Genomic DNA, 26,124 nt, shown 5'->3' with positions numbered 1-26,124 from the left:
GGAAAACTGCTACGATTCGAGACAACGTAGAAACAGAGCCCGACAGATTAACATACACTAAACAAAATTCCTACAGTGTCTCAAATGACAACACCCTCAATCATAAAAGTCACAAAATCTAACATAGCGTGTAAAGGAAGAAAAAAAAATACCACCCTTAGTCACTTTAAAATGGTATTACATCATATGTGAGACTGAAACACAGTCATCAACGGCTTAATTAGTTCAAATGAATGTTCAACTTTAACATAACCATCTATGTGAAACAAAGCCTGAGTCAAAAGATTGCTAAAAATACAAAAACAATGAAAATTTTGATTCCCTGTGGAATTTGCATAGTTATTTCTTTTCCTTGTGACTTTTGGATTTAGGACTAACCGCATATGAACTGTGTTTTCTCTGCCGCTTATGCTTCGATTTAGCTGAATTTTTCAAAGAATATTTCCACGAGATGGCGGATATCGAATACTGAACTGTATATTGATTATACTTAATGCACTTTTCAAGAAGGTTACTTTACTAAGTGGCCGGTTAAGAATTTTGTTTAGTGTATATATGTGATGAAATTGATCGATGGAAACTTGTGAGAAGTATTAACACTGCTGAAAATGACGTTCAGTTTGTACTCGCTTTTTATCATTTTCAAATTCCGAAACATTTAAATTTATGGAAAAATTACATAAGATTATGCATTTTAAATACTGTGGACCACTTCATATATGCCAATACACATTTTGCAAAAATATCGTAATATATGTTTGATTTAGCACTATTAATCAAACTGTCTGAACAGCCTCCATAAATGCATCAAAGCACATATATGTCATATTGTCTCAATTTTAATATATTTACTTCAGAACCATCGGCTGGATTTACGTAAGGTTTTGATAATGGCTAACAAGATAAATATTGGAACACAATTTTAAACAAGATCTAGCAGTGATAGGTTTGGCTGGAAGGATCATTGTTTTATTTGTGATAGTTAATATGACCCTAACTGCAAATCGTCGTGATCATTACAAGGTTATTCGCAAAGTTGATCGTATATGTTGAACGTTTTATTTCTACAGACCATAAAACCATATATCATGAAGAGTTAAAAACTGCTCTAGATATCAATAATAAAAGAATTATCGATCGGATAAGAATGCAACATGCAAATGGTAATCTAGTAGCAGATGAAGCCCACTATCACAGGAGAAAGGGTTGTCGTGCGACATACTACAGCTATGCACGCACGGATGGTCGTACTCCACCCAAACCTATGTTCAATAATTCTGACCAATACAGTAAAATAAACAAACGGGCAGCGCAGAGCATAGATGAAGAGTACACACTGTAGTCAAAAATAAAGTTTATCAATTGTCTACTTTAAGACAACATTTCATTCAAGTAGCAACAGACGAGGGATGTAAAACTGCACATAGTTATGTGCTTATTTGAAGAACTTTCTGGTGGCTATATGGCCCGAGAAAGCATTTGTCCCCCAGAATGGCAAATCCAATGTTTTTTTATTGAACCTTTAATGGAATATGTTTCATTATCGGTTTATATTTCAAATTTTATTGAAATTGATAAAAAAAATAGAATGTTTTAGAAATATTTAAATAAAAAGATCTTTAACCCCTCTCTCTCTATGTTTTTCAGCTTTAATATGGAAATTGTTTTCTTTGTATTAGATAAAGGACTAAGATAGGAACCTGGTTGGTCCCAGGTCCAGTAGCTCTAGGACCTAAAACGTTGCAACAGTTTTAAAATTTAGGTGGTGTGTGACCTTCTTTTCTTTTGTCTATTTAATTTGCCTAGGGTACCTTTGACCAAAATGGCGATGCATTCTTGTTGACAGGTGAGATACAAGTTGAAAAACTCTGTTTTATCCTTCATTTTTAATAAAATGTAATCCATTTTCATATGTGTTCGATTTATTTAATGCATATGTTTCATATTTAAGTCATGTTTTCGATCTGTCATGTGTGAATAGATCGCAAACCGCATAGAACTTTTTTGTGACATGCCCGGACAAAACATTTGGGTTTGATTTTAAAGCATTGTTTACATTTGCACACAAGTTTGATGGAACGTTATCACTATTTAATTAATTATAGAACATAAAGTATGTTAACAAAAACAGTGTACTTGTATAGTTTGCTGCAATTTTTCCCAAAACCAAAATTAGCCCTTGCATCAATATTTTTTGTCGTTATGTTTTTTTTAGCGAGCAAGGCATGTATTCTCCACTAACAATTATGCATGTATGTATATATGCGCTCTATAAGTTTATGTTATGTAGTAATTTTAATGAATCAAAATATTTTGATCAAAGAGTTATGTACCAGACAGTGATTTATTTTTAGCATTTGGCTAAGAGTACATTGGATCATTTTTTAATTATTCTTTTTAATATATTTGATTGTTTTTGCATCATTTTAATTATTCTTTTTAATTTATTTGATTGCGTTTGCACATCAGACTAGTTAACCATTTGAATTATTGAGATTCAGCATGTATTCTTAAAAAAATAATGTGTATAATTTCATGAACGTCTCTGAAATGAATTGTCATAGTCAAAAAAGATCAACAGGTGTAAAAAAGTAACAGTAATTACAGAAAAAAAGAAAACTTGTTAATATTATTTGTTTTAATTTACTTTAAATATACTACTCGATCATTACAGATGCCATTTTGGATGTTTTCCGTAGAATCCTGAGGTGACAAGGAGGACCACAAACCATCTGCCAAGATGATGATCAACGACCAGATGGTCCTTGAGGAGGAATATGATGAGTGTTATGTTCCTCCCGAGGATGGTAATACAGTGTTTAAATATTAATGCTACTAAAAGTCAATATTTATTTAAAAGAAATAGAGATGTTTCTTAATATCTAATGAATCTTTCTTTTCTTATGGACCAAAGAAATAAGATTTTTATCTTTTCATCAATAATTTTATAACTTTTTGATTGATTCACAAATATCATCCTGTCTTGCATAAGTTGTATAAAATGGTCTTGACTATCCTTAGAGCATAATTATATCTGTTGTTTTTTGTAACCATTTCTTATTTTTGGTGTGATCTTTTTTCACCCAAATTTTGGTCTTGATGCGCATATTTTACATGCATATCATTATCAGGTTTTTACACTTTTATCAAAGTATTTAAACAGTATTTTTAAATTTTCTTCACAGAGGTGCTTGAGTATGCCCTGTGTATTGGCATTGACCCAGACAGGGAGCATAATTTGATGTGGATCGCCAGAGAAGGAATCAATGCCCCATTGCCTGAAAACTGGAAACCTTGGTGAGAGATATAATCATATAATCAATCAGTTAGTATACAAAAAACAGTCCCAATTTTCAAGTATTTTTGGGAAAAATATCAAGATATATATGTCTAAAAGTGTTGCTCATTTTTAGCTAATTCATGTTGTTGTTGTTTTTTGAAGAAAAAAATGTAAATGTTTTGTGATAGCCTTGGGGTAGCAGAAATTTTTACCTTGGCTGTAGCTAAAACAATATAAGATATGTTAAAGGTAAACTTAATCCACATGTTGCCAGAGATAATTGGTATACGTGTGACAAGGCCAGTAACTCCTTCATTAATAATTGTTAAGTAATGCACCTTTTTCTTAGAAAAAGTAAAAACAGATGACCCTGCTTGCAGTAAGAAGTCATTTCATGTCTCCAACAGATGCAAAAGTATCAAATTGCATGTTTTTTTATTTAATCAAAAACAATATCAAAGGTTGTTTTTTTTACAGTTAGTTATGTTATACAAGGTCAGATAATTAGTGGACATCTTGACTTGCCATGAACATTAATAATTGTATTGAAAATTACGTAGACAATTATTATTACCATAAGTGTTCATTTTCAGCCAAGATCCAAATGGTGATATCTACTACTTCAACTTTGCAACTGGAGAGAGTATTTGGGACCACCCATGTGATGAGTTCTACAAGAAAATGGTGATGGAAGAGAGGCGCAAACCACAACAGGCCAGACAGCAGGGTAGGTCTCACATCTGGGATAATAAAAGGCTTTTGTTAAAAGAAAATGTTATTTATTGAACACAAAGTTTTTCTTAATAAAGGGTATTACATGATCAGGCAGAATTTATAAAACAATTGTTTTTTAAGATTGATGAAAATGAACCATGGCTTGTTTTTATTATTTTTAGTAAATGAGTTTTTTAATAAGACCACAATCTTTATACATATATAATTTGATCTAAATACTTGATAAACAGTGCTGAATGCTTATAACATCACATTTTCAACATCTATTCATTTATGATGTCCCCTCAAAAGTTCTTACTAGGTATGAATCAAAAATATATAATGATGGTAATTCATGATGGTGACTTCATTTATAATATGATAGATGTTAATTCAACGGTGTCCCATTATGAAATTTTTCAGCTGAATATGAAATTTCCTAAGTATCTTTTTTTTGTTAGTTTGTTATACATTTGTTGGAAGTGATTTTTAGCGAGTATTCAAGGTGAAAACAATACTGAGAAAATGAAAAACGAAAGCAACTTGTTGCCATCTGTGATGTTCGTACAGTTTTAAGAGTTTTGAAGTTACAACTTTAATGAAACAAGTCCCAGTTTCTTGATTCACTACTTTTTATATTTCCCAGTTTGAAAAATGTTTTTTTTATTTCAGGTCCAGCAAAGAAGAAACCCGCTGAAACTAAGAAGAAGAAAGACAAACTTACCCCTGAAAAGGTGAAGTATCAATAACTTAGGATATGACATTCAATTATAATGACTGTTGTCATATATGCCTTTCGGTTGATTTTCATGAAATTCACTATTGAGACAGGCCTTGTGAAGTCTGCTTTTTGTGAGAAGAATTCAAGCTCTGATTTTTTTTGCTTATTTGAAATTTGAAATACATTGCAGGCCAAATTATGGGGATATCAAATACACAGAGAAGCCAGCACCATGATTTTATAGTTATTTAGTCAATTGAGTGGAAACAAACTTCCGGGATTATATAAATGTTAAAATTGTGGAGAAGTTTGAAGATTGATTTATTTTATTCAAAGTCCTTCCATTTTGATCCTTTATTTTACCACTTCAGCAACTGGGCCCCCTTAAAGCAGAACAGAGCCTGGGAACTCCTGCCATGCATAAACAGTTGCCCAGGGAGCAGGGAAAACTGTCAGGGGGACCACTTGTCCAGTCTGTGGGTCAGCTTGGGCCACTTAAGGGGTCAATAGGTGCTAGTGGAATGGTGGGTATAGTTTTTAGTTTTTTTTTCATTTTAATGTAGACACATGTAATGTTTATATCAACTCTATATTTTTTTCAGGCATTTTTTTTTAATCCTTACTAAATTTGTTCGTTTATATTTTTTTCATGTGTTTATTTGATTAATTTCTATTGATTTTTATTTATTTATTACTTGTTTTCTTTTCTTTTGTGACTTAATTTAGACCTGTTTAGGTTTTGAAAATTCTTATCAAGTTTGTGTATCTTTTACTTGACACTGTTATAAATATTTTTCTTTTTTATATATATTTATTTTGAGAAAACACAACTGATTGTTCTTGCTCTTGTAATTATATTCTCATAGTTATTTATTAGTATTAATTGTATGTAATACAATTGTTAGGCCACTCCTCCATCAGTAAGTAAATTCTTAGGTGATAGAAATATATTCTTAAGCAATGTGATTCAAGTTACCAAACTGAGTAAAAGAAGTTAATTGTTTGTTTCATTGTAAGATTGCATTATATTTCACAGAGTGATCACCAAAAGCAATATTTCACAGGTGGCATAGCCACAAGCATTTGTGTTCACATGGTGAATTATTTTGTGATCTTGCACTGAAACGAACAATTTTTTTTATTATATGCTTAAAAGGGATATTAAATGACATTTAATAACTAGTTGTTTACGGAAAAATGTGACAAATTGTCTGTGAACAGAACATTATTTCTGAAATGATGTTGAATTTGTGTTACAGCCCTGTGTGTGCTTAAGTTTGATTTAGACATGAGAACGAGCTAAAAAAAAAAAGAGAAAAAGATGAAATATTAATTTTATTTCACTGGTAATTTCCTATAAATCAGCAGAAAGCATATAATATACAGTTTCATTTTGCTGCAAGAAAAAGGTAAACATTCAGTCATATTTATCAACAGTTCTTAATATTATTATGTGTATGTCTTAAAATGTTACATTTTTCAATATGCTACTTCGAAAAGCAATAAATAGCACATTTTGGGTCACATTACTTTTTTGAGCAAGCCTAAATACCCATATTGGCATAAATGCATGTTTGCAAATACAGTTTGAATTGTGTTGTTAATTATATAGCTGAAAATGTAATAGTTTCAAAATATTTATTGTGCTGTGGGCATGTTTGCTATAAAAGCATAGAAAATGAACTTTGATCCTTTTTCCTACAGTTGAGCTCTTTAAAATGTGTGGTGTACCCAACTGTACCAACCAGCCCAACTGCATTCATACCCCGATAATGACATTAATCGCGCAATTCATTGCTTATATTTACACCAATAGTTCATTATTTCTTTCCAGAATTGTTAAAAAAAGACTTAATTTCATTTAAAAAAAAAACTAATAGTAATTCTTTCTCACCCATCCTGTAAATAGAATGGCCCGACTAAAACCAGGAACAAGTTATCATATGACGTCACAATAACGCAGGAAAAAAATCACTTCAAAACGCTGTTTAACATTAAATTGAAATGCTTATGACAATGATACATCATAAATTAACACTCTTTAACCTGTTGATTAAAGTTTTTCATGGCCTGCTGACACAAACAATAACAAGATAAACCCTTTTCAATTTATATTAAAATGAAATGATTCATGATTCGACATATTAGAAGATATCCGAAGATGTTGTATTCATCGGAAAATATTCACAACTGCCGAAAGGCCATTTACTAAAGGAATGGAAGTTAAGGTGTAAATATATCTATGTAATAAGTTAAAATGACAAGTTAATTTGTTAAATGGAATGATAAAAAAAAAGAAAAACAATTTATTTTTAATGCTGCAAGTTTATAATTGATGTTTGTCTATCTCTTCAGTCAAAGAGATTTTGTGTTTATTTATATGAACTAATTAACTTATGAATTAACTTTATATTAAGATCATAAAACACATACTTAAAGTACAAAAAATGTTATTTAAGATTTAGAGGAAAGATGCACTGTATATTATCATTAGATCCTGTGATTGAAATTATATTTTAATATTTTTAATTATATCCATGAGTTTCAAAATTATTGTTCTCTAAAGACTCTAAAGACAACACATGCTTTGTTCAGTTTGCCTTGCATGAATTGTACATATTGGTGTTTAGGTTTGTGAATTTGCATTGCCATATTTTATATTGCACTTTAATACTATTGATATATATAGCAAATATTTAGATGATTTTCATGGAATAAATAGCATAGTTGCATGATTGAGTAAAACACTTTTATTCAGCACATGTATTAGTAGGAATTTTGTTGAAATGAAATTAATAAAAAAATGTGTTAGGTCAAAATTATATTTTGTCCACTTGGATAGAAGTATTGTTCAAATTTGCCGTACTACTTAGATTTTGGAAAGTTAGCAATGAGGTGTTATTTATTTTAATCAGGTAGATCGATCAATTGATTTAAACAGAGGCTGGGCCAGAAGACAAAACATAATTTTAAACTCTAAGCTGGTTAAATGTTTATTTATATGCATTTATCAAATTAATGTTGTTATTACCAAACACTAACCTATACTTAATCAAATAAAATATAATATCATTTTCATTTTGTAAAATGTCAAAGCACAGTTTGGAAATATCAAAAGATATTACCAATAAAATATGTCAGTTCAGGAATGAAGCTGGACTGTGGAAACAGGGGAGCTTTACAATGTTTTCTTTTTTAAAGACAAAAATCTACTTCATGGACCTTTATATAAAAGTGGATGAAGTCAATTATGTAAGACCATAGCTTGCATAAGATTGTTTTTAGTTGTATATATTAACGTTCTTAAAGTTTGGGGGGTTACATGATGTTTTCTGAGAATATTATATATATATATGTTCTACTATTCTTCATTAAATTTTAATGTTTCAGATGCGATCCAGTCTCAACACAACCACTGGTTCACTGAACAAGTCTGGCCATGGTCTCGGAGGCAGTGTCAATATAAGCACAAATCTCACAAGCAGCATGTCACTGCCAGTCTACTCCACAGAGTATGATGATGATGTAAGTTACTTTAAATAGTGAATGATGTCATAAATGTTACTATTAATAGCATTAGGGAGTGTCATCATTAGCATAAATCTTACAAGCAGCATGTCACTGCTGGTCTACTCCACAGAGTATGATGATGATGTAGGTTACTATAAATAGTGTAGGATGTCATAAATGTTACTAATAATAGTTTAAGGGAGTGTCAAAATAAGCAGAAGTCTCACAAGCAGCACTGCAAATCTACATATCAGTGTTGAAAGTGTAGGTAATAATAAGTTTATTGAATTCAAAGGAAAACATCTGCCCTGATTCCGGCTTGTTACTCCCCTCCAAAACATTTGCATATATTGTCAATAACATATATTCTGTGATTACAGCATGAAGAGCGACCAGGCAGCAGACGACACAGTGTGGATGGCGAGGGGCCTGAACCTGTCGCCATTGGTTATGAGGTAACCTAACCTCCACTTGGTCTGACTTTTTTTAACTTGTCTGTTAATATGGTATTCTGGTATTATCATAACCTTCTGGCATTGATAAATATAGTCAACATCTCATTAACAAATAATGACAACTTTGTTTAATTTTGAATGACTAATTTTCATTGTTTGTATGTTTCAGAACTCGGAACAAGAAACTACTGACAGTGATGAAGACTATGGAAAAGATATTGTAAGTCATGCAACATGTAGTGTTTTTTTTCTCTTTAAATTGTAATGATCATGCTTGTTTTCATAATTGCTTATTCAAGCTATTTTTCATGCTATGAATAAGAGCACGTGTATTGAAGCGTATGGATCAGACGTAATAAAATAATTGTTGGTAATCAAAATGATTCTCAATAATATTTTTATCTACAAATGTTTTTATTCCACTTAAAAACTAAAAATAAATAATTTAATAAATGTATTTAAACTATAAATTACATATGATTTATTTGTTGAGTAATCTTTTGTCATACAAGTATAGTTCTGGCTAATTTTGAAAAAGAGCTCTATGGAAGACGTTGTTGTAATAAATGTTAATGTTATTTTTATAGCAATATTTAGTATGGCTTTTGATTATTTCTGTTTGGGTGATTGATTTTTGTAGTCCATTTCAATTTGATTATGACATTTGTCAGATTATCCACATTAACCAACAGTTGTTTTGACCATATATAACTATGCATGTCTTAATTTCAGGATTTTGGTATAGACAAAAACTTATCTGAGAGAATTATGGACATAGAAAATACCCCTGGCATCAGGGATTCCCTGGAAAAGGTATGGCTATGTTACATTTCTTGAAAAAATGTGTTTCTTTTGCTTGGAAAACAAATACATTATTGATTTATAGAACATAATTTGAGATATTGACTAAAAACTTCCTAAAGCAATGCTAGAAAAAACACAGATTTCCTGATGTATTTGTTTTTCAATATTGCTTTATGTCATTTGCTGTTGGATTGAATAATTTTTTGTATATATTTACTCAAAATATCAAATTTTCAATTTTGTTTTATGTTTTTGTTTTATCAGTTTTTCGAGGAATGAAATTCGAGGTATTGTCATAGCTTCAAAAAATCATTTAAGATATTCAAATGAAACTTGGTATACATGTTGCGAGAGACAATATAAACATATGTATAACAAGGCCCATAACTCATCCTTTAATGATTGTTGCGTTATGCCCCTTTTTCCTTGTGTTCCTTCTATGACACTCTTGTTTCTAAACACAGCTTACATATTTGTTGAAATTGTAGGATTTTGATGTTACACTCTCAGTGATGTCAACAGCACGCGGGGAGGAAAACCGCATCAGCCCGCTTCAAGAGGACAGGAAACTGCGCGCAGAGAAGGCTGCTAGTGCTGCAGAAAAGTAGGTCATACCTCATTAAGTGTACTGATGAAGGGTAGATTTAGGTCTATTAAGTGCTAGTATTTCTTGAATAGAGATAACTATGTATGAGGAAAAAAATATAACAATAGAAAACTTTCTATTGAAGTATTTTGGATTATTGGTGAAAATCTGGAAATGGATTTGGTATTTACAAATTATTTTAATTGATTAACAAATTGCAAGTGAATTACTCTGAGAAGTGTGTGTATGTATCTGTAGGCCAGGGGTCGATTTCTCGAAACCTCTTAAGTCTGTTATAAAACGATTATGCTCAGCTCACTATTTTTGTTTCTCTATAATTTGTTACATATTTACTATTTTGGAAGTTTTTGGACTGTTTATTGAAGTTATCTGTCTGATAATCAAGATTTTTTTAATTTTTTTTATCAAAATTAGGTGAAAGTTAAAATATTGAAAACAAAATAAGCTACTAAAGTATGTTTAGCTTAAGAAGTTTCGAGAAATCAGGGCCAGAATGTTAAGTGTTTTTATAGTTTGCAAGAGTATTGTGTACAGTCTCTTACTAGTGTATTGTATGATACTAAACTGCATGCAAACGAAAATATGCTGAAGTTTTATGCGGAAAGATGTAGAGGAAAGGGTGTTTTTATATCACAAACATAATCTATTTTAGAATTTAAAATCAATTCCGTACTGTAGATTTTTCTCTGATGTAAATAATAAGCATTAGGCCATTGGTGATGATGTTGAATGTTGCTGCCTGGTTGCCTTATATAACAAATCATCACGATGTCACTATCGTACCTTTCAGTTTTTTTGCTTGTTAAAAACTGACCCTGCAAGTTAAAAGCAATCTTTTATTGTAATAATTATTCTAAATGAAGTCCCAGTCACATATAGCTTAAGACTTACTAGCCACCTCCGACAACCAGAATCTGGCGACTGGTTGACAATTCATCGTACAACCAGTTAGTGATCTTCGTCCCACCATCACCAACTGCTCCTACAATTGTTGGCAACCAGTAGGCAACTGATGTGTGACTTGTTGACTATTAGATGACAATCAAAGACTAGTTTGTGAGGTGGATGATAGTATGGTTTGCTGTCAACATATTAATTTTTAGGACAACTCGTACAAATATCTCATTATACAAAAAGCTTTTTAAGGAATCAAATCTTTTTTTCGACTTATGTGACAGAGGGTAGAGGTTTACTTCGTCTTCCTAGCTACTGTGCCAGGCAGAACACTTTCACTCTAGACAAGGGCTGCTTACCCCTGCCCTTTCCCAACATAGAATTTGGCATGATCTTCGCTTTGATAGCTGATAGTTTAGTGTATATCTTTTAAATGTAATGTCGGCAAGTTGCTGATTGGTTATGACTGATTATCAATGGTTGGCAACCAATTGCCAATTAGCTGGCATTTATTTTCTGACCCAAAATGCATCTTGACTGAATGAATACCAAAGAAAATGTTTCCAAGTCCTCTTTTGCTGTCAAAAGGTCTCACTTGCAACATCGAAGACCTCTAAGCGAATAAATTGGTCTAAAAAACGTTTGAAACTGTAAATACTACCTAGAACCTTTAAAAGAATTGGTTGTGAGTTGGTCGTAGGCTATGTGTGACTGGGGCTTGGCAAACCATGATTATCATTATTTCTTAATGTTCATTTGATTTGATACATTAGGGAGCACTTGTTATTTAAATATTTATTTGCATGTTTCCCCAGGCGTCTGTACACTGATGGAAGTCAACAGTAGGTTGCTCTTGCTCTGTTGGTGCTTGGCTTTTTGGCGTGAATATCCCCAAAATAGTTTGGTCATTATTTAGAAAGCAAGTAGTTTTGTGCCAGAAGTACTGATTTTAGTTTTGCTTGGGTACATTGTACTCATTGATTTTTTCTCCTCCTCTCATCCTCTACTTTATACTATAAGAATAAAACTTTAAAAAGAAATGTATGTAATGTAATGTTATGAAAGGAAACCAAAGCAATCCTATTTGTAAACTTTGATGACCAAAGTATTTCATGGATGACAGTTGGTGTTTGGTGTGCATGGTGTAGAAGGTAGTGTAGCTCTGTTGTTGTGTGGAATTCAGTATACTCTTAGACCAAGGAATACTGATTCTCAACTCTTTTTAATCTAGACCCAATCCCCGCCAACCCAATTTTTTTTATAAAGTCAGTGATTATCTTGCACTTTTCTGACACCTGACAACTTAACCCTTAGGCTGCTGATGGCGATTTTAAAGGCTTTGCAAACAGCTTGGAACCAGACCAGACACCGAGAAACTCGGCACCTGGTCAGGTTCCAAGCTGTTTGCCACTCAGTCAATATAAGTTTTAAGTAAATTGAAAGAAATTTAGAATAAACCAGACGACATTTTTGAGCAGACGACAATTTACCCAGCATGCAAAGGGTTAAAATACTGTTATTTAACTAGTCATTTTCTTATACTCTAGTATTAATATTTTTTAAGAAAATTCCTTTTTTATGCCAGCTGTATACAATAAATTTCTAATTTTGTTACCTGTGCATAGTTCCATTTTCAGGGACCGTCCATATTCATAAAGCATCTTAGTGATAATATTCAACTTAGAGGAAAGATGTTTTTTTCCTTAGTTGAATTTAAAGACATCTTACAATGTTGGTACACCAAAAATATGAAAAATATGAAAAAAGCAATAAAGAGGCCAAATAATTACTTCATATGAATAAAATAGACTAAAAAAGAAGGATTTTTAAATATTCATTATTAAAAATGGGAAATTTTCACTAAGTTGATATTTTTTACTAAGAAGTTTTATGAATATGGCTGCAGCTGATAGAACCACAAATGGTTAACAGATATACTTGTGTTAAACGCATTCATAGTTATTTCCCCTATGGTCTGTTTGGGTTTGGAAGAAATTAATGTTGTTGCCATTTCTTTATGCATTTCTAATGGTTTTTCACAAATGAAACATTCTCTGTCACATCTTTAAATATTTATTAGCAATAGAGCCCTTATATCATAGTTATAAGCATTTTGTTCACATTGCACACACAATTAATTTTTTTGATGTTTGACCTTATTTAAAGTGGAAAAATCCCTTTTAAATCTTATGTGTGAATAGTAACAGGAAAATTGAAAGCAAAACTCAATTTTGGAACAAATTATTAAAAAGGTAATCTGAACGCATTAATAAAGTTAGACTTTAAAAACATAGGTCTTTCATAAAAGGAATTATTTTCATCTGTGTATATATGTAGTTGGTAGTTTGTATATAAAACTTAAGGATTTTTTGTTTTTAATTTGCAGAGATACTTTTAGGGCCATTTTTCATCTATTTCATTTTTTGTATCATTTTGTTTGTTCCATTAGACCGGAAGAGTTAAAAGAAGAGGTGCAGAAAATCAAGACGGCAAATGAGCGCGCCCTGATTGAGTTGAGACACAGAATGGAGCGGGAACTGGAGCAGGCAAAACTAGAACTGCTAGAGGTGTGTAGATAGATACAGGCCAAACTTAATATAATTTCAAAATTTCAAGACAGATGCATTCACTTTTATTCTATGCCTAAAAAAGATATAAAATGACAACTTCATTCATTTGTATTTTATTTAGAAACGTGCACTACATGTTATGCAAACAAAGCGTTATTTCAGAAATTATGTTGAATTTGTTCACCCTGATGTTTAATTTCGACATGAGGATGGGCTAAAATTCGAAAGAGTGAAAAATATTGAATCAAAATATAAATCCTCACTTCACTAATAAATCTCAATAAACCACCTGCAATCAACTTATTTAAAAATCCAGTGTTGCCCTAGCACACCTAAAAATGGTCTATTTTGTGCTTTGAGTATTTCACAACTTCAATTTTACGTCGTATTTAGAGACCTTAATGAGGTCTGTGTTGATGTCATACATAAACTTACACAATTGGTCATTATGTACAAATGTTTATAGATATTCTCATGAAGATCAGTACACATGTTTTGAATGATAATGTGCATTTATGTAGTTAGGCCCATCACTCTGGCTAAAATCATTTTACAGTTATATCCCTTGACCAGCTAAGACAAATTGCTTGGCATATGTTTGCGATGCTTTTATGTTCTTTCTAATTTAAAAATTTAGGCATTTGGTACAGACAAGAGTCTGTTTTGTAATAGTTAGAAGCCTTGGTGTGTAATTTCAATTGTGTTTGTAGTCGGTAATGTAACCATTTTTAGGCCCCGAAGGTGGGCATATTAAAATCGCACCGTCCGTCCGTCCGTCCGTCTGGCTCTGTAACTTTCCCTTTTATGGACAGATTTTAAAATAACTTGCCACATGTGTTCCACATACCAAGACGACGTGTGGCGTGCAAAACCCGTGTCCCTACCTCAAAGGTCAAGGTCACACTTAGTGTTTATTCACAATGGAGTGCTGCATATAAGGACATAGAGTATAGGTTGTCGTGTCCGGGCTGTAACTTTCTCTTGTATGGACAGATTTTAAAATAACTTGCCACATGTGTTCCACATACCAAGACGACGTGTCGCGTGCAAGACCCGTGTCCCTACCTCAAAGGTCAAGGTCACACTTAGTGTTTATTTACAATGGAGTGCTGCATATAAGGACATAGATTATAGGTTGTCGTGTCCGGGCTGTAACTTCCCTTGTATGGATAGATTTTAAAATAACTTGCCACATGTGTTCCACATACCAAGACGACGTGTCGCGTGCAAGACCCAAGTCCCTACCTCAAAGGTCAAGGTCACACTTAGTGTTTATTCACAATGGAGTGCTGCATATAAGGACATAGAGTTTAGGTTGTCGTGTCCGGGCTGTAACTTTCTCTTGTATGGACAGATTTTAAAATGACTTGCCACATGTGTTCGACATACCAAGACGAAGTCTCGCTTGGAAGACCCGTGTCCCTGCCTCAAAGGTCAAGGTCACACATAGTGTTTATTCACAATGGAGTGCTGCATATAAGGACATAGAGTATAGGTTGTCGTGTCTGGGCTGTAACTTTCCCTTGTATGGACAGATTTTAAAATAACTTGCCACATGTGTTCCACATACCAAGTCAATGTCACACTTAGTGTTTATTCACAATGGAGTGCTGCATACAAGGACATAGGGTATAGGTTGTCGTGTCCGGGCTGTAACTTTCTCTTGTATGGACAGATTTTAAAATCACTTGCTACATGTGTTCCACATACCAAGACGATGTGTCGTGTGCAAGATCCATGTCCCTACCTCTGAGGTGAAAGATCCACAAGGGAATTCTGAATATAAGGACATAACAGTGTAGGTTGTCAAGTATGGGTGTTTTTTTTTTATGTTCAGAGGCAATTTAAAATAACTTGCCATATGTATTTGACACGTAAAGGCAAGATCAACTTTTCATGTACTGACCTTGTTCGTAGGTCAATGTCACATTCGGGGGCATTTGTCACATACTGTGACAGCTCTTGTTTTATCATGTTGTCAAAGACAATGTTCAATAACTAGCTTATAGTATAAGTGAATATCTTTGTAATTTATGTCCATGCTGGTTACTGAACAGTTAAGCTCTCTCTACTTGTTATAATTCTGATTTGGGAGATAATGTATAGACACAAACAAAGGAGACACTCTCAAGCATTGTACAATTTTTTAGGACAAAGACAGCAGACTACAGAAATTGAAAAACCAAATTAAAAGAGAAATTGAGGAGGAGGAAGCAAAACTGAGAAAAAATAAAACAGCGACAGTCAAGTAAGTGTTTGTAGAAGTTGCACCAGGATTTGAAGTGAATTTTGCTGTTAATTGCAGTTATACCAATCACCAAAACATTAGTTTGAAAGCTACGATGTATGTACCCTCCATACTGAAAAATATTTTATACACTTTGAGTGCTGTGCATGCATTTATCATATTATGTATAGGAACATATTTACTCAAAATATATTTGAGCAATGTAGACAAGATCATTGCATGAATGTAGAGCTTCATATAGGACGCTAAATTATCTGTAATTAAAACATTTTGTATCCTGCATCTTAATTTAGAATGATCTCTAGAACATTATTTGTGTTTTCTAAATTTGTTGGATTTTTTAATGCTAAAATATTAATTAATATGATTAGGCTTTCTTTGGTTTGTAAATGAAACACAAGAAAAAAATATGGCATTAAAGAACATGTATATTGAAGCTGGCAGCGATGTTGTTTAGCGATTTAGTTTAAGTAGGCAACCATTTTAGAAGCTCGCAAAATCCTATGACATCATAGTATAAATTTGTGTTGTCTGATCATGTTTGAAATGCTCTAAATATCATATTATATCATATGCACCAGACTGGCTTGTGAGATTTCTGCATCCAATATATTAACTGCTTGTAGTGAATGCTTTTCTCTAATTGCCTCCCTTGTGCACAGCTCTTCACCACAGGAGGGGGAGAAAGGGACACAACTCTTGGAAAATGAACACGGTGAAAACATTGAAAGGTATAGGGAGGAGCTTGCTGAAAAACAGAAACAGCAGGAAGAAGATCTGCGGTAATTTCATGTTTGTTGGTGACAAAATAATTTAAGCAGTGCTGGTAAAATTATACGCATATAAATGACTGTAAAATGACATTTGAAGCATTTAATTGTGGCCTATTCATATGCTAGAATAACATTAGTTCAATTTTTTTTTAACATTAGTTCAATTTTTGTGTCACCTACGAAACATGGCAGACACATTTGGATGACTTTGTCCAGAGTCGTCATCTACTTTGTGGTTTCACTTCCATTTCCAATTAATAACTTGACTGACTTGTTGTAATTTTAAAACTTTGTATGCACATTGTCCATGGTTTGTAATTGAACCATATTTGTTTTTGGGTCATAGTCAAAGGTCAAGGTCATGGTGACCTTTACTTAAAAAAATGTGTCTTCCGGCAGGCGGCACATCCAATTTGCGGAATTCTATTTTGGTTTAAAAGAGATGCATGTTGTTATGTATTCAAGAAAGGGAAATGCATGAAGTACCATGATTACACATAATTATGTAAATGTATATTTGGATACATTATTAAATAAAAAAAATATGTTTTTTAGGCTTTCAAAGTTGAAGATATATAATCATTGCTGAGAAGTACATACAGGGTCTTATTTAATTTGAAGTCTTAAATATCATGTTTTTGTCTTTTGCTCTAATATTTAATATGTAATAAATGTTGAACTCACTGACATAAACAATCTATTAAGTCATTAAATATGCATGGATAAAATTCTGAATAAACTTTTTCATGTTAACATATCAATAAGAAAGTGACCAGAGTGACCTCCCTTCTTTTTCATAAAATAGGAAAATAGTAATTAAAATTATCTCCCTTGACAGAAAAGAGATGGAGAATGCCCTTGAGAAGTTAAGGTCAGAGGTCAGGTCACTGCAGGCAGAGGAGGAGAGCAAACTGGAGGAGGAGAAGGGGAGAGCACTGGAGAGGCTCCATAGAATGGTGAGTGCATGAGAGTTATCTCCCTTGATACATTTTGAAATATTTTCTGAGGTTTGTGCCTCAAATTGCATGTGTGGGTCTCCATCTTGAGATGTTTGTGTTGGTTTGCATTTCTAAATGTTTGTGTATGATTTTTGAACTCAAAACATGTGTGGGGCTTTATCCAACATCGCTAATATACTGTGTGAGTTTCCATGTGTGTTCATGTGTATTAATCTAAAATTGTCTTTATTTCTTATATGAATGTGACATTTTCAAGCAGTGTGTAAAATGCGAAACATTCACTGCTCAGATTAATTTAAGCATTTGAATAATTGATTAGGATTGCACCCTCATATTGTATGTGCAAATTTGACGTCAAATTTTATTTATGGGTTTGCTTTTCAAATGGCATTATCAATGAATTTCACCTCTAAATGTGTAATGGATGCATTTTTAGTTCAAATTATTTGTGTGATTTGCATCTTAAATTTTACTGTTGGTTTACACATATAAATGTATGTGGGTTTATACCTCAAGTTTCATGTGTGGTTAACAGATAAAGATATAAAAGATACTATCAAAAGCATTGTTATGTTTAATAAATTCCTGATAAAATTAATTTTATATTTCCATGTGAACAGGTTGATGAGGCAACAGAAGCAGAACAGAGGAGACTAGAACAGGACAAGCAACACGCAATAGAAACAATGCAAGCAAAATATAAACTGGAGCTGGACAGGATAAAGGACGAGGCGGATAGGAAACAGAGGGAGAAGATTCAGGAAATGAAGGATGGTGTCACAGAAAACCATGAGAAGGTGGGATAGGTTGTGGTTGTCTGATTTTCCAAGATAATGACATGGTATTGGAATAGCCTGAATGTCATCAACATAATGTGTGTCATAGCTTCGAAAACTTTGAGAAAAATTGACATGTGTTAAGAGTTGGCATCCACATGCAGTGTTGTTGGTGCAATAAATTGGTTTTGTAATTATTTTGGCATATGAAAATGGAAGGCCTAATATTTCTATATTCTTGGGCTGAAGCTAGTGAAGGAGGAGCTGGAATGTGTTCAGGAACAGCTAGTATTAACTTTATGATATTTCTGTATTCAGGAAATGAAAACAGTGAATGAGAAAGTGGATCATATTCAACACAGCTTGCATTAACTTTATGACATTTCTGTATTCAGGAGGTGAAATAAATGAATGAGAAGCTGGAACATATTTATCAGCAGCTTGTATTAATGTTATGATATTTCTGTCTTCAGGAGTTGAAGCGTGTAAAGGTTGAGTTAGAACATATTCAGGATCAGGAGAAGGCTATGATGGAACAAGAGCTGGAGTCGGCCAAGAAAAGGCAGGAGGCCATCAACGACATGGAGAAAGGGGTATGTGGGCAGTACAGTCATTGTTTATTTTTTAAAGCTGAAGGAAAAAGACATACTAATAATGATGAAATTTCACAGTCAACATAACTGTAACTTTATCATTGCATTGTTTGCTGTGTTTGACATGTCAAATGAGCATTTGCTGGAAGGTATTGTCATTGATAGACAGGCACACATATTTGAATTAAGCTCCTTTAAAGGTACTCTCCATTTATTTCTTTGCTTTCTGTTATGATTTTAGCACTTGTTTTCCACTTGATGAGTTGCTATGTGAAAGAATGAGTAAGGTGATGTTCATCAATTCTTAAGATACCGGACAAGCTTTAAATGCTAAATGTTCATTTCGTTAATTTTTATTTAATTTTTATTTTATTTTAAATTACCTTTGATTCACAGATTGATGAGGTGCTAAGTGAGAGAAAGAAGGAGTTACGTGACCAGCATCAGAAGGAACTGAAGAAAATACAGGACGAACACTCCTCCCAGCTGAGAAAACTACGTGACGAGTATGCTGAAAAGGTGGGGGATTGCAAATAAATCAGATACTCCTCTTTGTGTGAAACATAGTGATAATTATCTCATTTTAGCCTTGTATGTTGTTTATAAAAGATGAATGTCGTCATAACCTTGAAGTAGATGGTGTCATGTGAAATCTTAAATGTTCATTACTTATAAATGTTCAAATTATTTATAGAATGTTACATATGTTACAAATGTCAATAAACTTATGTGGGTGGAGCAAAGCCGTTCACACCAGCTGAACTAAGTTTGGAGCAAAGCTTGGCTAGCTATATAGTCTAATTTTAGTGTAACTGTAGATGCTAAAAAAACACTTCTATAGTTTATTGTGTTAGGGCTGTTCCAGGAAAAAAGGCCTGGGGGGGTCGGAACGAAACCGAATTAAAATTCAGTGGGTGGGGGGTGCAACTAGTGTTGAAATTGTCTTGTAGGTGGGTAAATTTCAAATTCCAATTCCGTTGTTTGGGGGGCAAATTCGTATTTTAATTGTGTTGTTGGTGGGTCTTTTCTTCGTAAGAGCCCAAAAATGAGGTATAAATTTGTTTTAAAATGACATTTTATGCGTACTTTGCGCGATCGAAAACGGCATTTTGGTACGAAATAAACGAGTCCGAATGCTATTCTCACGACGCGGCTATTCTTACGGTAACACCATGGAGGCTATGAGTGTTTCAGACGTGCGCCAGTTTTTGATGGAGCGTAACCTAAGCTCGCTAACCACGACCTTTGAAGGTATACAGATACAATCATGTCACGTTGCCGCAAAAGTAAATGGCAAATATATATATCACCGCATTTTCTGTACAAATGTTGACCAAGTTATGATTATGGCTATTTTTAGACAATCATTACGTCACCAAAAGGGAAGATGGCCGCATACGTATAGGCGGGGAAAATGTAAACAAACGGGACAGCAAAAACAAAGTCACTAATTACGCTTCAAAAACATGATTTTTTCATATCAGTTTCATTTTAACATGGGTAAGACGCGTTACTTTGTATATTTATCGAGCTTTTGTGATAAATTACAGTTAGTGAATCGGTTCCGGCACTGAATCTATTCCGGGACACTTAATCACAAATATAAACAAACAAGTGAAAAATGATGCATAACAACATAAATACTTTATTTCAATAAATCATAACCCAAAAATCTTCAAGTTAAACAATTTTCGTTTGTACAATAAATAATGTGATTAAGTGTACCGGAATAGATTCAGTGTCGGAACCAATTCACTAACTGTATATTAATTTAAGAGGACAGCATTAGTTAAGTTCTGATAACCGAGATCCCAAACCTCCCATAACTAAGGTAAAGGTCACTTGTGTCAAAAACCATCCAACATTTACTACTTGTTGGTTATTCTGATAGCTTAAAAGGCGGCTGCTATATAGTGCTGAAATATTTACCGTTTACTTCTTTACAGCTCTGACACTTACATGTAGAAGAAAATTAGTCTGACAGGTAATAACTGTGTTGTACCCTAGATTAGAAATGGTGATGGAATGCTTTTAAACCTGTTTTTTTTCTGTCTTTCAGTGGTGATGGAATGCTTTTTAACCTGCTTTTTTTCTGTCATTCAGTATCTTTAGTTCTTTTTTCTGTTCAAAGATGTATTAACTCAAATGTATTGGTATAGATTTTTTTCAACTTGGACCTAGGTGCATGAACTTGGCAATCAATTCAGAGTTCTCACATGTAAATCATACCATCACACTCGTAATTAACTTCTTAGATCCCTCTTTGCACATCAATCACTTACTGACTTAAGTTACTGTATATAATTTATACTATACTGCACTGTCATGACTGCATTTTCTGTTAACAAGTTTGTCTACAGCCACACTCTTTAAACTTAGAAAGCATTTTTAATGAATCTGGAATTGTTTGAGAGAGATGTGTCTGTTTTTTTAGAAGTTTCTGTTAAAGTTGCCTGAATGCATTTGACCGGACCAAAAATATGTTTTACTAGACCAAAAATACCATTTTGTGCTACCTTGATATGAAGTTTTTCGTGTATGCATGAGCGCTGCATTAACATTTGATTCATTTTCTATATGGTACCATGTATTATTTTTTCTATACTGCCAGACAAAGCTACTCTAAGCCAGAGAGTCAAAAATTAAATTGGGCTTGGGCGTGTTGATTTTATCTTTTGGAATATACATGTAACTGCATTAGCACAATGTTTATGCTAATCTTACCATGCTTATTGCAAAATAGATAAAGAAGTGCTTTACCAAATATTTACTTTTAGAAAGACGCACAAAGAAAAATTCTGATCTCATTTTAAGTTTAATGACCTTTCATAGGCCTGGACTTTGCCTTATGCCAGGTTGTCTCTGTGAAGAGGGATAGACTTGGCTGCCTAGTCAAGATTTCTAACAACTGTCACACAATAGAATTCAATCACAATCTTTAAAATTTGCAGACGCTGCTGCTCAAGTTTAAGTTGAAATCTGGCTCCGGCTAGTAATGAGTAGTAATAAATCTGACAGAAGTTGCATATCCAAGACAAGAATGAAAATTTATACTGTGTTGAATTGCATAATTATTAACCTGCTGCATAAGAGCTTAGTGTTAAGGTATGACAGAGATGAAACCAATATAATGAAAATGAATATCAGCGTTCTAAGGTTCATGCTTGATACGGAAGTCTAGTAATACAAATTGGTATTTTGCCCTTTAATAAAAAATACAAAAATCCAGAGAGTTTCATTGTACATAAACCACCACTTAGTACATACAGCATTTTGTTGAAGGAATTACCCACTTGCATGAAGCCCGAGACAAGTAAAACTTCTGGTGTAATAGTCAATTTAAGTTTCTCTTGTCTGTCAAAAGGGCAAGTGAAAAATATGAGAAAAATCCTTTTAAAACATTTTACCTGATCAAAATTTTTGCACAAGATGCATCTTCCGGTATTTTACAAATTATATTGCATTATTCATGCAAGTCAAAATTGATTCGAGCGAGTACAAATCCCAAGTTGTCTGTCCAAATAGGCAAGTACATGTACAATAATGTTATATTGTGAAGTCTCATATCCAACATTAAGGCACAATTGCCCAACCATTTTCTAGAGAACATTAATCAATTCATGTATTTATCTCATTTCAGAAAATCTGATTGATGGCGAAGCATTGCTTTCTGTGATGGAAGATCACATTTTGTTGAAGGAATTAATACCTGAAGTGGGGTTGAGAGCAAAACTGAGGCGTAAAATAAAAAAGAAGACTTGAGAGTTTTACTGAATGACATGAACAAATACTAATTTCAATTGTGTTGTAGGGTGGTGTTGAGTTTAATCTAAATGTGGTGCTGGTGGGTCTATTACCTATTTTAATTCTGTTGGTGGGGGGTGTAAAAGCAGTTAAAATTGTGTTGGTGGTGCCCCATTTTTGGACTGTCGTTCTTGCCCCCCCAGGCCTTTTTTCCTGGAACAGCCCTTACTTAGAATTCTATATTATCCCGTGTTTTTTATGACTTTAGAATCTGGAGTATCTTTTCAAGACTGTTCGAAGTTCTCAAATAGAAATACATGCAGTTAATTTGTTGGGAAACTCACGTTATTATGGGTTTCAGGAACGTGAAGAAAAGCGTCTGCTAGAACAGAATATGGACGCTGAGAGACGTCGCCTGCAGAAACAACAAGACAAGGACATGGATGAGATAAAACGAGAACACGCCAGGAAGAAAGAGACTCTCTCCGACCAGCTGGAGGAAGAGGTGGGATATAGTTTACACTGTTTCATGGAATTTGCATTATTGGCTGGCTTTCTGAAGAATCAAAAGTTTTAAGTATTATCATGGTCTTGGCATTGTTGTTGTCTTCGGCATTAGCGGTGGCGACCGTAAATAACTTAAGCCTTGGCCATGGCTAAAGAAACATTGAAGATTTTGACATGGAACTTGGTACACATGTTGCCAGGGACAACGCACACAAATAAAGCAAGGCTCATTAATCTGGTGGTATTTGTTGAGTTTTACCTTTTTTTACAGAAAAAAACGGCAATGTATGATATTTTCAAATTAATATTCCTGAGTAGTAAGAATACTTATCATAAAACAGAGAGCTTTAACAGTAGTGGTTAGTTAAGGTAATTATTTTGCAAGTTAAACTTTTGATTTAGTTTGTCAAAATTTCTTCACATTCAGTTAACTTAACGCTATTTTGTTATAAGATCGTGTTGTCATAAAACTGTTGATTTGATTGGGCCTGTATGTTTTACTATCAAAATTTGTAAAATTATGAAGCAGGGTTTGTTTTTTCAGCAAGATAACATTCTCATCACATTCATAATCATTTGGTTAAATTCATGTTGAATTTGTTTTCACAGCATTTTTTGTTTGTTTGTATCTAAAATATACTTTTTGGGGTGTTTGGAATCAGAATGTAAATTTTCAGTTAAGCTTGAGTGAGAAGATAATTATAAGTGTGAAAGAAACAAATGATTATAATGTTGTTATTTGGTTATAACGTCCGAGTAGTTAGGGTATCACAGTCTTTATCAGAGTGTGCTGGGTTCGATCCCCACTCAGAGCTTGATATGATAAGTACTGGTTATCACCTAGGAATGGTAAAAGGTTCTTAATCCCATGGCTGATTTAAAAAAAATCCATATCCTAAAAAGCTCTACTGGGTTTGTGTTAAATGTTATTCACTCTGACTTTTAATTACCTTTACTGATTAGCTTCAACAGTATGAACAAGAGTTAAAATCCAAGAAAGAGTCTGCAATGAAAGACCTAGAAAAAGAGGTGAAATACGCATGTATATGTTGTAAAAAAGGCCATCCTAACTAGTCTTACGAAATCAGGGTATTTTATGGTTGTATGTTTTTATGACATTGAACTTTAAAGCAATTTAATATAAATTATTATTTTTATTATTATTAACGTACCAGTATACATTTTATCTCCTGTGAGATCAGTACTTTTCTTGAATTACTCATATAATTTTGAAAATGTTAAGAGGCTTATTTTTAGAAAAATATTCATAGAAAAACAATGGAAATCTAGGTGTGTGGCAAATATGATTAAGAAGAAATGAACACCGATACATGTAGTGATAGAAATTTCATCCGTAAAAATATGCTGGATAATTCATTTTTGATGCAACAGAAAGGATGGCCTATCACGATGTATTCACATAAATGTATATGTATGAAAAAACCCACAATGCTTTGGTGGATATATATTGATGCATGGGGTTCATGTATGAACATTGTGTAATGGTTGAATATGCTTTAAAACTAACAATTTTTTATTGCTGAAAATATGAGTGTGTTCAGATTTTTGTAAACGTAACTTACTAATTTACTTATATCCAGGATGCTTTTAGTATTATTAATCAAAATATAAATATTGTCATCATTGACTTGTTTATACTAACAGATATTTAACAGTTGTTGTCATGTTCTAATATTATTATCATCATCATTGATTTTGTTGTCATCAGAATTAGCAACAGCAGCAAAAGCAGCTGTAGCAGTAACACCATAACATTCATCATCATTATCATCAACATTGTCATCATCATCATCATCATCATCATCATCATCATCATCGTCATCATCATCGTCATCCTCGTTGTCGTCATCATCATCATCATCATCATGAACGGTCATTAGAATATTCATCACGTTAATAATTCTCTTTAGCTAAACAGGAATTCTGAGGACTTCAGTGGAACGAAGACCATTTACCTTCTGACTTTGGTTGCTATGGTGAAAAAATGCATGGATAGTTCTATAGTTATGATATTAGTTGAAAGTGTTTACTTTTTATTGAAACAGCATTTGTTTGTTTGAATCATGTTGCATTTTGCTTTATTTTGATATTAATGTTTTTTTGCCCCGAAGGTGGGCATATTAAAATCGCACCATCCTTCTGTCCGTCCGTCTGTCCGTCCGTCCGTCCGTCTCAATAACTTGTGTCCGGGCTGTAACTTTCCCTTGTATGGACAGATTTTAAAATAACTTGCCACATGTGTTCGGCATACCAAGACGACGTGTCGCGTGCAAGACCCGTGTCCATACCTCTTAGGTCAAGGTCACACTTAGTGTTTATTAACAATGAAATGCTGCATATAAGGACATAGAGTATAGGTTGTCGTGTCCGGGCTGTAACTTTCCCTTGTATGGACAGATTTTAAAATAACTTGCCACATGTGTTCGACATACCAAGACGACGTGTCTTGTGCAAGAACCGTGTCCCTACCTCTTAGGTCAAGGTCACACTTAGTGTTTATTCACAATGGAATGCCGCATATAAGGATATAGAGTATAGGTTGTCGTGTCCGGGCTGTAACTTTCCCTTGTATGGACAGATTTTAAAATAACTTGCCACATGTTGTTGGCATACCAAGACGACGTGTCACGTGCAAAACCCGTGTCCCTACCTCTAAGGTCAAGGTCACACTTAGTGTTTATTCACAATGGAATGCTGCATATAAGGACATAGAGTATAGGTTGTCGTGTCCGGGCTGTAACTTTCCCTTGTATGGACAGATTTTAAAATAACTTGCCACATGTGTTCAACATACCAAGACGACGTGTCGCGTGCAAGAACCGTGTCCCTACCTCTAAGGTCAAGGTCACATTTAGGTGTTTATTCACAATGGAATGCTGCATATAAGGACATAGAGTATAGATTGTGGTGTCCGGGCTGTAACTTTTCCTTGTATGGACAGATTTTAA

General features: G+C 33.4%; 1 protein-coding gene across 5 annotated transcripts in view; it reads left to right on the top strand.

The window, feature by feature from the left end:
* The first annotated feature begins 1,811 nt into the window (after positions 1–1,811).
* LOC128234611 (centrosomal protein of 164 kDa-like) overlaps positions 1,812–26,124 on the top strand; it is a 50,795-nt gene continuing 26,482 nt past the window's right edge. The window contains exons 1-22 of one of the 5 annotated variants that reach the window (XM_052948948.1): positions 1,812–1,846; positions 2,675–2,807; positions 3,186–3,297; positions 3,874–4,007; positions 4,667–4,728; positions 5,087–5,239; positions 5,621–5,635; positions 8,106–8,240; positions 8,606–8,680; positions 8,850–8,900; positions 9,413–9,493; positions 9,973–10,088; positions 11,801–11,827; positions 13,435–13,552; positions 15,706–15,803; positions 16,466–16,585; positions 17,415–17,532; positions 18,156–18,332; positions 18,785–18,904; positions 19,301–19,423; positions 23,010–23,153; positions 24,119–24,184. In XM_052948948.1, the coding sequence (XP_052804908.1) occupies positions 2,741–2,807; positions 3,186–3,297; positions 3,874–4,007; positions 4,667–4,728; positions 5,087–5,239; positions 5,621–5,635; positions 8,106–8,240; positions 8,606–8,680; positions 8,850–8,900; positions 9,413–9,493; positions 9,973–10,088; positions 11,801–11,827; positions 13,435–13,552; positions 15,706–15,803; positions 16,466–16,585; positions 17,415–17,532; positions 18,156–18,332; positions 18,785–18,904; positions 19,301–19,423; positions 23,010–23,153; positions 24,119–24,184 (2,112 nt within the window). In that variant the 5' untranslated portion in view covers positions 1,812–1,846; positions 2,675–2,740. The remainder of the gene's footprint in view (positions 1,847–2,674; positions 2,808–3,185; positions 3,298–3,873; positions 4,008–4,666; positions 4,729–5,086; positions 5,240–5,620; positions 5,636–8,105; positions 8,241–8,605; positions 8,681–8,849; positions 8,901–9,412; positions 9,494–9,972; positions 10,089–11,800; positions 11,828–13,434; positions 13,553–15,705; positions 15,804–16,465; positions 16,586–17,414; positions 17,533–18,155; positions 18,333–18,784; positions 18,905–19,300; positions 19,424–23,009; positions 23,154–24,118; positions 24,185–26,124) is intronic. The other 4 variants (XM_052948949.1, XM_052948950.1, XM_052948952.1 and 1 more) reach the window with 4 other exon arrangements.

Source organism: Mya arenaria, chromosome 5 (assembly GCF_026914265.1).
Source record: "Mya arenaria isolate MELC-2E11 chromosome 5, ASM2691426v1".
Taxonomy (NCBI): domain Eukaryota; kingdom Metazoa; phylum Mollusca; class Bivalvia; order Myida; family Myidae; genus Mya; species Mya arenaria.
The sequence above is the reverse complement of the archived record's forward strand: the minus strand, read 5'-3'. Positions and strand labels throughout refer to the sequence as shown.